Source organism: Caretta caretta, chromosome 12, assembly GCF_965140235.1.
Source record: "Caretta caretta isolate rCarCar2 chromosome 12, rCarCar1.hap1, whole genome shotgun sequence".
NCBI classification, from domain to species: Eukaryota; Metazoa; Chordata; order Testudines; family Cheloniidae; genus Caretta; species Caretta caretta.
Genome location: NC_134217.1, coordinates 19303078 through 19315564, shown reverse-complemented (window position 1 = coordinate 19315564; position 12487 = coordinate 19303078). Strand labels below are relative to the sequence as shown.

General features: G+C 41.4%; 2 protein-coding genes across 4 annotated transcripts in view; one reads left to right on the top strand and one right to left on the bottom strand.

The window, feature by feature from the left end:
- The window catches only part of NETO2 (neuropilin and tolloid like 2), a 50253-nt gene that overhangs the window by 9703 nt on the left and 28063 nt on the right, over positions 1-12487 (bottom strand). For 2 of the 3 annotated variants that reach the window (XM_048870606.2, XM_048870604.2), the window contains exons 5-7: positions 9098-9142; positions 8881-9008; positions 2903-3131 (exon numbers count right to left, since the gene is read on the bottom strand). In XM_048870606.2, the coding sequence (XP_048726563.1) occupies positions 2903-3131; positions 8881-9008; positions 9098-9142 (402 nt within the window). The remainder of the gene's footprint in view (positions 1-2902; positions 3132-8880; positions 9009-9097; positions 9143-12487) is intronic. The other variant, XM_048870605.2, reaches the window with a different exon arrangement.
- LOC125620766 (borealin-2) overlaps positions 1-12487 on the top strand; it is a 143515-nt gene that overhangs the window by 123191 nt on the left and 7837 nt on the right. The window lies entirely within an intron of this gene.

Sequence of the window (12487 nt, the reverse complement as noted above, 5' to 3'; positions counted from 1 at the left end):
CCAGCTCCTAGTGGCTGACTGGACTGCATATGCACCATCCCCACAAGAGTGGCTGAGGATGCTTCAGTCTAAGGCTACAGGGGTAAAGCTGGACTTTCCTGGTAATTGCTGCTCCAGGCTTGGAAGTAGCCAGGCACTGGAACTGAGGGCAGAGAGCCATAAGAATACTCCTACACAAAACTACACTGAAGAATGTTATTCAGGTTGCAAAAGCAAGCACTCAAAAGTTAGGGAACGCCAGATTTAAGGTTTCTGGTACACAAGTGTCTTTTATTACATGATCTTTTTTCCACAAGACCCCAGCTCTGGGGTGGAATCAGGGTTGTGTTGTAAAAGCAGCTTTTTTTCTCTATAGGACCCTCTCTCATTTGTTGATTAAGTTGGAAAGTACGTACCGAATGAGAGGAAAAGAACAGGAAAAGAAAGGTGGATCTCATAGTTAAGAGAATGCCACTCTGGTGGACTGGATTTGATCCCTGTCTCTGTCACACAAAGTTCCTATGTGATGCTGGACATGTCATGTAAGCCAGAATTGTTCACAGGCAGGTCACTAATTAAGAATTCCTCATTTTCTGGATGCCCCCACTTGAGACTTTGGGGCCTGATTTACAGAAGTGGCGCTTGTTCACAACTGCAACTGAAGTCAATAGGAGCTGAGCCTGAATACAAAGTGCTTAGTACAGTACTCTGGTCCTAAGCATTTCACAGTCAGCACCCAGACCTAGTGGATAATTTTGACCTTTAATCTCCACGAGAAAACAGACTACAATACTAAGGTTTAGGGCCACACACTGAAAACTGAGAACACAATATTGAGATATGATCATTCAGTGCACTGAATAAGTGGAAAAAATAGTATGTAATCACTTCATTAAGATCATAACACATATGCACAGCAAGGCTAAATTAAGGTTTCACAGGCAACCTTAATTCTGGCATTTCCTTATTTTTGAGTGCTTGACTTTGCAAACTTAAGGTTCTTTTAATATAGGTAGTTGTGTTCATAAACTGTATCAAGGGAAAAACCAAAACACATTCTATTTTATCTCATCCCCTTTAGCTGAGTTATGCTGTTTCAGTCACGTCTGCAATGGGTAGTTGTGAACTGAATATGTCATGCAGAATTAGTTCATTTATGTAAACCTCTTCAGAAATATTGATTTTTTTCATGGATGAATTCATATAATTACAAATCAGTAGCTAGGTAGAAGAGAAAGTGCTCAATGATCTGAAAAAAGAATAAGCACATAATTTCACTATTCTGAGCACTGAAGTTTGCTTCTAACAAGGATATTTTAAAAATGATTTTTTTAAGATGCATGAAATGCCCTGTTTTATTGGCCTTATTTTTTTAAAATCAACTCATTATCTCTCTCCTTTTCCTGAGATATCAAACCTCAAGCTGCGAGATAGGCAAGAACAACTGTACATATCTTTTCAGACTTGCTTTTGGCAAAGATTTTTTGATTAGCGATCGGCTTTTTCAAAGAGAGGAGTCTGTCTTTATACCTGTTCATCACTTCATTGGAGAAGCAAGAATGGAAAAAAAAAATCAATATTTATAATATGAACTGATAGTTTGACCTGTAGAAACTAATCTTATAATGTCAAAGCTAGAGCATAGCCTCACCAGAACTACCATTATTATTATTAATCATTGTAGCTGAGGAAGAAGTGAACTGAAGAAAGCAAAACAGCTTTTGTAATTTTGGTTAGCAACCAGTACCTAAAAGTGGTAGTTACAGAAAAGGAATGGAAAAGTATTAAAACACTAGACAAGTTTCTGGAATATCATCTGTAGTTGTTTCTTAAAGTAGAAATATCCTATTCCTCTTAAAAATCACCGTCACAACAGAAGGATTGTTTCAGGGCAAGTAAATTTTTATATGAGTGTATAACTTGAACTCTAATGTTTTATGAAACAATAAAATACCACTATAAAACAGATAAATTTAAAAAAGACCAACCCTGCAAGGTGTTGAGCAGTATCACTTCCAGGATCAGGCAAAGAAACAGCAGCATTGTCAATTAGTTTTGCGCTCTCTCTACAACCAAACCTGTACAATATCTATTATTCAGGTCACATTAGTTGGAAACTTAACATTAAGAAAAACGCAAGAATGATTGTGCTAGTGTCAAATGGCAGGCATGCAATAAGCAAACTCTGTGCTAGGTTTCCTGTGCTGTTCTTCCAACATACCTCATGCCTGCTCTACAGTTCCAAGCTCTGGCCTCTCTTGTAGTGAGCCTGCCAACTGTTTCAAATTATCTGGTGTGATATGGATGTGTGTCCACATGGGAACAGACTGAGGCTATGCAACTCATCCAGATTAGGGGTAAAGTATGCAGAATAAGGGGTAGTATATTAACCTACTATTAAATGTTGTCCCACCTAAAACATCTTGAATCATAAGTGTCGCAAGCATCATCATTAAACTTTTTACATGCAATCCCTACAGAATCTCAGAACAGCATTCACAATCCTGGTCTTAACCTATGGAGTCCTTAACAGATTGGGACCTAACTCACTCAAAGGCTCCCTCACTATCTAAGAGAACTTTGCTCCACAGGCAACGCAGCAGGGGGAATCCAGATTTAGATTATCAGATGGTGGGGAAGAGCAGGACCCTGGCTATGGAACTCCTCGCAAGAAAAGGCTTAGCATCTGAAACTGGCTATTACTGGGTTCAAATGTAAGGCAGGCCTTTATGAGAAAATCTTCCCCTAGGAACAGTGTCCATGAATAATAATCAAGTGAGTATTCTGTTCCCCTCTGACTAGGGGGTGTGTGAACTGAGAATCAACTTTTTTGTTATGCCTGGTGCTCATATAACACAAAGCTGATGCTTTTTCTGAAATACATTCAGCGCTTGGCCACTAAGATAACGGAGGATGTACTTACGATCAACAAATGAAGTGAACAGCATTCTGAATCTGCTGAGTCTGCTACCCTCATCTGCCCACATCCGTATCACTCCTGTTCCCGTCTGCAGCATCACATCATTTGCTACTGTGCTGCAAAACTTTGCCTTCAGGTTTTCAATGGAACTGCTTCCATCATACACAGCTACAAAGTTTCTCTTGCATTCATTTGAGTGCTCCATTTGGTAGTCCAGGAATCTCAAATAAATCTGTTTAAAACAAAACCCCACAACCTCTAAGAAAAGAGAAACAGAATGCCTTAGTAATAAAACAGGACAGAATTTTTCTCTTAGCCTCCCCGTAGACCTGGATTACACAGTATTCTGTCGTCCTTGTATAGGCACGAAACTCCAAGTTCACAAACTCTTGTATTGTATGCTTACAGTTTCAGAACCAGTGATTCCCTCACAAAATGACATCATTATGGAATATTATTTGCAATTATTTTATCCTAAGTATCAATAAATGACAAGAACTTCCCAATGAAAATTGACTAACTTGTTTTCTCTACATAAGCGTACAAGAAAAGCAAAGCTTGTAATACAAAAAATGGTGCAGGCTGAAGAGAGCTGCTTTCAAGCACATTCTAGAACAGATGTAAGCAATATACAAGAAGAATGCATGAATTTTATTTTTCAGGATTTTGGGAAAGGCTTTTTTCTGTGGAAGGTTTCTGAACTTTAGAAAGACTGATTTAAAAAAACAAACCAGAGAAATCTAGTTGAAGAATCCTAAAGTCAAAAAAAAGGAAACAAGTCCTTAAACTCAGCATGGAGGCAGACACAACCTAAATAGAAGCAGGAATGCAAAACACGAACGATTAGAGTTGAAGGGTAAGATTCAAGAGGTTATGTGAGCCAAACTGGTATCCCTCAGAGGCTGGAAATCCAACCCAAAGACAAGAATGAGAACCATATATTACAGCAGACCATACATAATAAGGAATAGGAAGACTAAGGTGGAATTTGAAGTGCAAATAGACAAATTTTAAACTATTTTCCTTCAGGTGCATCTGCAGCAGAAACCTGTGAGCCTTTGTAGATTTGCTGAACTTGCAAGGAGTAAAGGGAACAACTGAGGAGATTTCTGGGCATGAGCTAACCTCTGCTTGATGTGGAGTTAGAAATAAGCTTCTCATAGGGACAGGCTATTCCAGAACTGCCCACTTGAGGTTGTCACCTTTCTCTAAGTCGTCTTCTGATACCAGCTACTGTGATAAACAAATTACTTGACTCAGATTAATGATCTGATCTGGTAGAACAATTCTTATTTTTCCTGAAATAAGTGTGACATGATTTTATAAGTAAAAAAAAAATCATGGTTTATTTGCATACAAATCTTTTAAGTTTCTACATCAGAATGACAAGTTCCTTTGAAAATCCTTCTTTCCCCTCTCCCCCAAGTATTAAAGGGACTAGTGAGAGTCACTTGGACTTGTGCTCCTTAGTTATTTAGTGCTTTTAAAAACTTCATCCTTAAACCATACTAAGAGCTTATCTGCACAGAGACCTGGTGAGCTGCAAACCAGGGTGTGAATGTACAGGACACGAGCTTGCCATGCATTAAGTTGTTGTATAGACCCTGCCACTGGGCACTAAAAGTTCTGTAGCGTGCTTTCACATATTGCTGTTTGTTTTGACATACTGCCATTTCAAACAAAGTGCGCTACGAAACTTTTAGGGTATGTCTACACTACAATAAAGCACCAGTGGCTGGCCTGTGTCAGCAAATTTGGGTTTGGGGCTATAAAATTGCAATGCAGATATCCAGGCTTGGGCTGCAGCCAGGGCTCTGGGTCTCTGCTGCAATTTTATATAGCCATACAACCTGAGTCAGCTGACACAGGTCAGCTGCAGGTGTCTTATTGCAGTACACTAAGGGTATCTCTAAACAGTAGCAAGGCCCACAAGCAACTTAATGGGTAGCAGGCTAGTACGTATTCCCCCTAGCACCCTAAGCCATTGTAACTCCCAGTGTTCTTCACAGGCAAAATGCTGGTAGTATGCCCCTTACGCACCATGTTTGAAAGCCAGTGTCTCCCATATTTTTTTCCCCCTTAATGTGAGAAAATACTCTCTCTAGTAGTTTATATCTGAAACTTTTTCACTGTAACCTACTTCAGTCTGTGCTCAGTATTGCAAATTGTAAAGTACCATTTAGGTGAGTGTTTCATGTCTCTCCTCGCTGTCCCCCATTATTACAGCAACTGTAGCTTTTGTTGACTTCATATCCCGCTGAAGTCAGACAGAGCTGCAGGTGCTCAGCATTTAGCTGAAATATGTAACTCTCATAACTATTGCTTAATTGGATTTTTATTCCTGCTGTGAAACTATAATGGAAGGAATAAAACATTAATACTCAAGCTAGCACTCATGTTGCACCCTTGCTCTGTGCTGTGTACACAAATCAAGGGCACAATTTTTTCCAAAAAGTTTCTGCTCAGTGAAAGATGCATCTGGTTTCTGTGCCTATTGAAAAGAATTTTCAGGATTTCTGCTGCCCACAGAGAAGTTAATACTATTAGAGGCTTCCTCATTAGAATGTTGATTAATATATTATAGAACTTTTCTGAATCCTTGAAGGTTATTTCAGAATATCAATGATGCATAAGCTTTTTATAAAGTCTTCAGTGACCGTCAATTTTCAGATTTATTTTTTATTACAAAAAAAATAAAATCAAATTTGGGAAATTGAAAACCTTTTTTCTTTTTCTCATAAAAGGACAAAACACCCAAGGCTGCTCCATACAACTGTTCAATGTCAGAATCCTGTCAAAACCAGAACTCAGGAGACCAATTTTTAGCACAACAGTTTAAAAATAAGTGTAAAGCTCAAATCATTTAGAAAAATAATCTAGTCTCAAGAGCCACTCAACTACAGAACTGGCTTTAAGCAACATTCAATAATTATTAAAATAATTTAGGCATGGAGTACTCCAAATAGAAAACAAGACAAAAAGATTTTTGAAAAATCATTTCTGGAATGACAATTTCTGTAACTCACTCCAGGATAGAGCTTTTGGGAGTTATGAGTCACTTCCTCAAAACGTGCAATAAAGTTATTTTTTTCTGTTGTTACCCGACTCTCTTGTCCCCTATTATTCTTATGGTTTAGGTAGTTATTTTTGGTACTATTTGGGAAGCTGGAGAACTAGGGCTGTTGGAAAGTTTTCTGTCTAAACTGATTTTTCAACTCAATTAAAGAAAGTGTCTGTTTTCTGTGAAAAACTTGAGTTTTTGCTAAAGGTTTCAGCCAAAAAAAAGGTTTGTTGAAAACCCAAGTCCATTTTTTTGGGGGGAGGGAAAGACACCACCCATTTTCTGATCAGCTCTACTGAAGAATATTTATATCTCTTGCATATGTACCACAGAAGATATATTTGGCACCCTGGGTCTAATCCCACAAAGTGCTGGCTACCCTCAATTCTTCTGGGAGTTGAGGGTGCTCAGTACCCTGAAAGATCAAGCCCCCTTGACCTTCAACAACTGGTTTTATTTCCAATAGGGTAGAGAACATTTACTTCCTTTCCCTATATTTTTTTTTCTTGCATCATGCTATTTTTTATCCTATCACAAGTAGGCATGCAGCTTAAACAGCTATTACTTACCCTATAGGAACTGTAGTTCTTCAAGATGTAGTCAGTGTGGATCCCACTGTAGGTGTGCTTGAGATAGGATTCTTTAAAAGTGAGGATGGAGGGAGAGTCATGGGATCCACACTGCCTACATTATCTTGAAGAACCATAATTAGTGTAGGGTAAGAAACTGTTTACAGCTTGAACTGCACTGTAGGGGACTAGTAAGCAGTATCCCCATTCCCCTCAGGATAAAGTTCCTGCTGCATCTATTGAACAATAATTGTGTACTGCTCTCCTGAACTTGGCATCTAACCTACCAGCTAAATTCCAGCAAGATCAGTGGTTTACTCCACAGCACTGCATTGCATATAAAATTCTGATACTTATACATTTCTGAAGCAGGTGGAGTGAGCCTTGATGTTCGGTGGGTGAGGTACACCAACTGTCTAACAGTGAGATTCAAAATAGTTAATTCAATGCAAGTCATTGTGATGAGATTACCTTGGCTATAGCCAGAAAGATGGGACAATAGTCTGATTGCTTCATTACATTGACAGGAGTAAACCAAAGTCCTGGATACATTTAGTGTGTGCAACTTTTCTCCTGTGTTGTGTGGTTTTGGTTTGAATTAATTTTGGGTGATGTCTTATTAGCATTATTTCGCTCTGAAACACTGCAGTAGGTATCTAGCCATAAGCGCCTGAAGCTCACTTACTCTGCTGGCTGAAGAGACAGCCACAAGGAAGACAGTCTTCTGAGTGAGGAGCATTCTGTGAGCTCAAAGTGGCCCTCATGGACTGATCTAGCAGCTGTAGTTTGAGCCAAGTGTACCTGCATTTATAAGCCCTGGAAGAAAAGGTGGATCACTTCTATGCAAAAGAGACATCGACCTTGATGGAGATCAGTCAGTCAGTCATAGGATGGCCAGGGTCTGAAGTCCAACATGAGGCATGGCTGTTGGTGCAATGCACTTTGCCCCTCTGCACAGGAGGATTAGCATTTATATAAATCTCCTTCCATGTTTTGAGAGTGTGAAGGTAAGATTTCTTCATAAATTTGGTGAAAGAAAATTTTAGAATATTGCAGCTTGGACACTCACCGGGTTCTGTCTCCCTGCCATGTTGAGTATGAGAGCGGAGGGAGGGACACAGCCACTCCACCCTTTATGCCCTCTTACGGGAGGACGAGGAGGCACAGGGGCTGTGCTCGACCCTAACTGCCACGGCTATTGAAAGAATCCAGTCTTGTGTGCATTAGGCACAAGTACAGCTACAATGACACATACTCAAAGAAGAATCTCAGAAACAGTTACTTGGTTAATGCATAAGATGGTAAAACTTCAGTGACACACTCATATGTAGTAATCCACAAACTGAATATATAAGATTCCCACATGCTACAAATGTGACCAATTTTAGAAAGGAGGTTCAATGGTATATGTCTGTTAGCAGGCCTGATTCTTTTCCCACTGAATCCCATGGCAAAGTTCTCACTGACTAATTGGAGTGGAATAGGACTCTGTTTCTATACACAGGTTTCAGAGTAACAGCCGTGTTAGTCTGTATTCGCAAAAAGAAAAGGAGTACTTGTAGCACCTTAGAGACTAACCAATTTATTTGAGCATGAGCTTTCGTGAGCTACAGCTCACTTCATCAGATGTATACCGTGGAAACTGCAGCAGACTTTATATATACACAGAGAATATGAGACAATACCTCCTCCCACCCCACTGTCCTGCTGGTAATAGCTTAATCTGTTTGCATTTGGAAAGGAAGATGATGTCTGTCTGTATCTGTACTTTTACCAGCAGGACAGTGGGGTGGGAGGAGGTATTGTCTCATATTCTCTGTGTATATATAAAGTCTGCTGCAGTTTCCACGGTATACATCTGATGAAGTGAGCTGTAGCTCACGAAAGCTCATGCTCAAATAAATTGGTTAGTCTCTAAGGTGCTACAAGTACTCCTTTTCTTTTTTCTATACACAGACTCCAGTTCTGTAGGCACAGGTATAGAGGTTCTACAAATTCCCGATTTTGCTCACATATCAGGTAACAAACATTACCTAAGACTACCCTTTGTCTACAGCTAACTGTGCCCATTAAACTGGAGGCCAAGTTGCAGGCCCTTTAAACATGTAACCCATAAAATTATCAAAGTGTCTGAACATTATAAATTTCAGGTCCGGGAACAGTAGCTGCATCAATGGACCTGCAGTTACATTTATTTCAGAAACAAGTATCTATCTTAATTTCCTCAACTGCCAATAGCTAATTAATTTAAATGAAAGTGAGACATTTTGTAAATAATTACTAATGACCATTCCCTATTACTAATGGGCTTTAGAAGCCCATTATATATTTAATGATATAAATGGCCTTGCCTTAGCATTTGGAGTAGCCTTAATTGTCCATATGCAGTCAATTGCTTGTCCAGGTTTTGTTTTCTCTTCTTGTTCTACTTGACTGGAACGTACTATTCCATCAGCTCCTGAAAGCTCAAACTGGCAGTCTAGAAAGAACATACAACTTGCTATCAAATGCAACATGAGATTGATTAAAAATTTCATGTACAAATAAATTGGTATTGTAATACTAGACCTGGGATGGGATTTAAAATACCTCCTAGGTAAGTGAAGTCTGGATCTGCAACAAAAGAAGTCACAAATCATTGGGGCTGGCAGTTGAGAATCACTTCAAGGTTTAACACAATCTAGAGACAATCTATTTCCTAACACACCACAAAATATCAAGTGCTAGAACAGATATTGAATCAATGGGAGAGATGTGATACTCTTGTTACCTGAGGCTTGATTCCATGATACATGACCATACCTCACTAAGATGGTTTAATATTTCTAATATAATGGAGGTGGTTAACACCACACTAGAATTTCCTTTGTTTTTTATTCCCACCTAATCCTATAACCTGATCTGCACTGATGGATCCCTGCACCTGTGCTGGCTTACACTAAAATCAACAGAGCTCCACAAGGGCACAGGGATATACCTGTGCACATCAGACTGCAGGATCAAAGGGTATATAAATAGCTCTGTACAGCATCAGGTAGAAGAGGTTTATTAGTTCAATTTGATGTTGCAAGATCAGAGTTCTGGAATTACTAGTTACTCAGGAACATTACAACAAAGGGTAAACAAGCAACAAGGACCAAGATTTTCCCTTGGATACACACGTCTCCCATTGATGTCACTGGTAGCCACAGACATGCATCTAAGGACATAATTTAGCCCTAGGTTTCTCTTGAACTGTGTTCTATACATACCTGCCTGGAAATTGTACTGCTAATGAGTTCAGAGCAGATTTTTCCAAAGAGGTCCACAGCAGAGGAGCAACAGAAAGCTCCAGCATTTGTCTCTTCATTTCAGTGGAACCAGAATTTGGTCCAAAATGAGCATGCACTATTGCATGTGCAAGCACTCACATTTTCATGAGCAGTTTAGTATTTTTCCCCACACACAACTCAACAGGTGAGCCTTGCAAGTTACATGTGCATGTGTTGCACAGGCAAAACCTGAATTTTTGTACACCAGTGTTCCAGTCCACAAACAGCTCCACAAAGTGTGTGGGCAAATGGTAATCTATTATTATTGTGCAGATGCTAGTGTTTGCCCATGCAATGGCTGCATGTCCATTTTGGACCAAATCCTGCTCCCACTGAGCTCAAGGCGCAGAATTTGTGTGGGCCTTTATCTATAAAAGGGATTTACAGTTAAACAAAAAATGCATAAATCCTGATTGACTTAAATACTTAAGACAGTTCGGAAAATTCCATCCTTGCCCACTACCATTGAGCTATATAGTCTGGCACATATGTTCACTGTAGGGAAACCTCTGCAAGTCAGAGTTTCAACCTCCTTTCTGAATTTGCTCTTCCTTGTGAATTTAAGTCAATTACTTAGTGTCATTTAAGTGTTTTGTGAGGCTTAATTTCTTTTTCTGATTTTTGTTCATTGTCACTGGTACTTTAAATATTTAAACATATTGTGAAAATGTAAAAGAATGAAAACAGAATATAATGGTTCTTTTACAGTCCACCACAAAAATAAATATGTGCGTGGCAGATTTAGAATACAAGCCCGAGCCTTGCTAGCACTAAGCTAACTTGGTTTTGAGAATGACATATTAGTTCAATTGCTTTGGAAGGTAGCTTGGCGCACACATCCATACAACCCCTGCAAGAACATTTTAGCACATCCCACACGGTTCCCAAAGGTTTAGTGACCCATGCTAATCAGAACAGCACGAGAAACTAAATCCACAGAAGAGTGAAAACAGTTCTGTTGAACACTTATACTAATGTATAATATTTTCCTATGATTCTGGAGATGAAGGGCATGTCTGGGAAAGAGAGGGAACATAAAGCAGTTACACCTGTGAATAACACTTGTCGCAATAGCTGACATTTATATTTTGCTTTTGGTCCCAAAGGATCCTAAAGTGCTTATAACTATATGTACAGTATCTAAAATACAGCCACCTGGAGCAGAGCATTCTGCACAAGGACATTAGATCAAATCCTCTCTCACCAAAGGTGCCATAGGAACTTTATTTCCACACAGAGCAGAAATAACCTCAGTTTGTTTTTTTTTTAAATGAGCTTGCAACCAAAATATTCCTCTTCTCCGCCCCGCCCCCATAATGTGCTCAAATCTGCTCAGCAGAACGAAGAGCTGAGTCAACACTCTTAGGATTTGAAACCACGGTTCCAGAGAATCTACGTATTTCAAAAGCTGATGCTTAGCCCATTAAGCCATTTTCTCCAGCTTTGCATGCCTGAGATTATACCCTAGTCCAGACGTGGGCAAACTACGGCCCGCAGGCCGACCCTCCTGCCTGGCCTGGGAGGCTAGTCCCCAGCCCCTCCCCTGCTGTCCCTCCTCCCCCACAGCCTCACCTCGCCGCACCACCGACACAATACTCGGTGCGGTGAGCTCCTGGGGCAGTGCAGCTTCAGAGCCCGGCCTGACTCAGTGCTCGGTGCTGCATGATGGCGTGGCTGGCTCCAGCCGGGCTACAATCAACTGGTGCTCCAGGCAGCGCGGTAAGGGGGCGGCGGATGTTGGATAGAGGGCAGGAGAGTTTTGGGGGGGCATGGACAGGGGTCTGGGCGGTCAGAGGGTGGGGAACAGGGGGGTTGAATGGGGGTAGGGGTCCCGGTGGGGGACAGTCAGGAAGGAGGGGAGATTGGATGAGGTGGCGGGGGGGCGTTGAATGGGGACAGGGGTCCGGGGGGGGGCAGTCAGGGGACAGGGAGAAGGCGTGGTTGGATGTGGCAGGGGTCAGTTAGGGGCAGGGGTTCCGGAGGTGGTCAGGGAGAAGGGGGGGTTGAATAGGGCAGGGCAATCAGGAATGAGAGGAGGGGTTGGATGGGGTGGTGGGGGTCAGTCAAGGATGGGGGTTCCAGGGACAGGGAGGGGTGGATGGGGAGTGGGGGGGACGGGACGGATGGGACCTCAGGAGGCGAGAAGCAGAGGAGGGTAGATGGGGGGGACGGGGGGACACACATCAGGAGGCGGGGCCACGCCTGGCTGTTTGGGGAGGCACAGCCTACCCTAACCGGCCCTCTATACAATTTCCGAAACCTGATGCGGCCCTCAGGCCAAAACGTTTGCAGGCCCCTGCCCTAGTTGGTACATTTGGTACCAGATTCTGTTTGCCTCTAGTCAGGGGCACACAGCTCAGGATCAAAGAGGGTGTAGGGAAGATGCATTGGCACAGGGAGACAGCAGAATCCATATTCTTGAGCTCCTTGAGTGCAAGCTGCACTAATCCTATCACTTTACATAAGCAGGGAAGGGGAGAGAACTAGGGCCCATTGCACACAGATTGAGCTACTGGTCTGAAGCCTGCAGAGGGACTATATGCTACACATTAAAAGGAGGCAGCAAGTAGGAACATGCTTCTTCTAGCACCTTCAGAGACAGTCTGTATGCCTCATTACAGCTGCTGAGGTAGCCCTTCCATGCTAT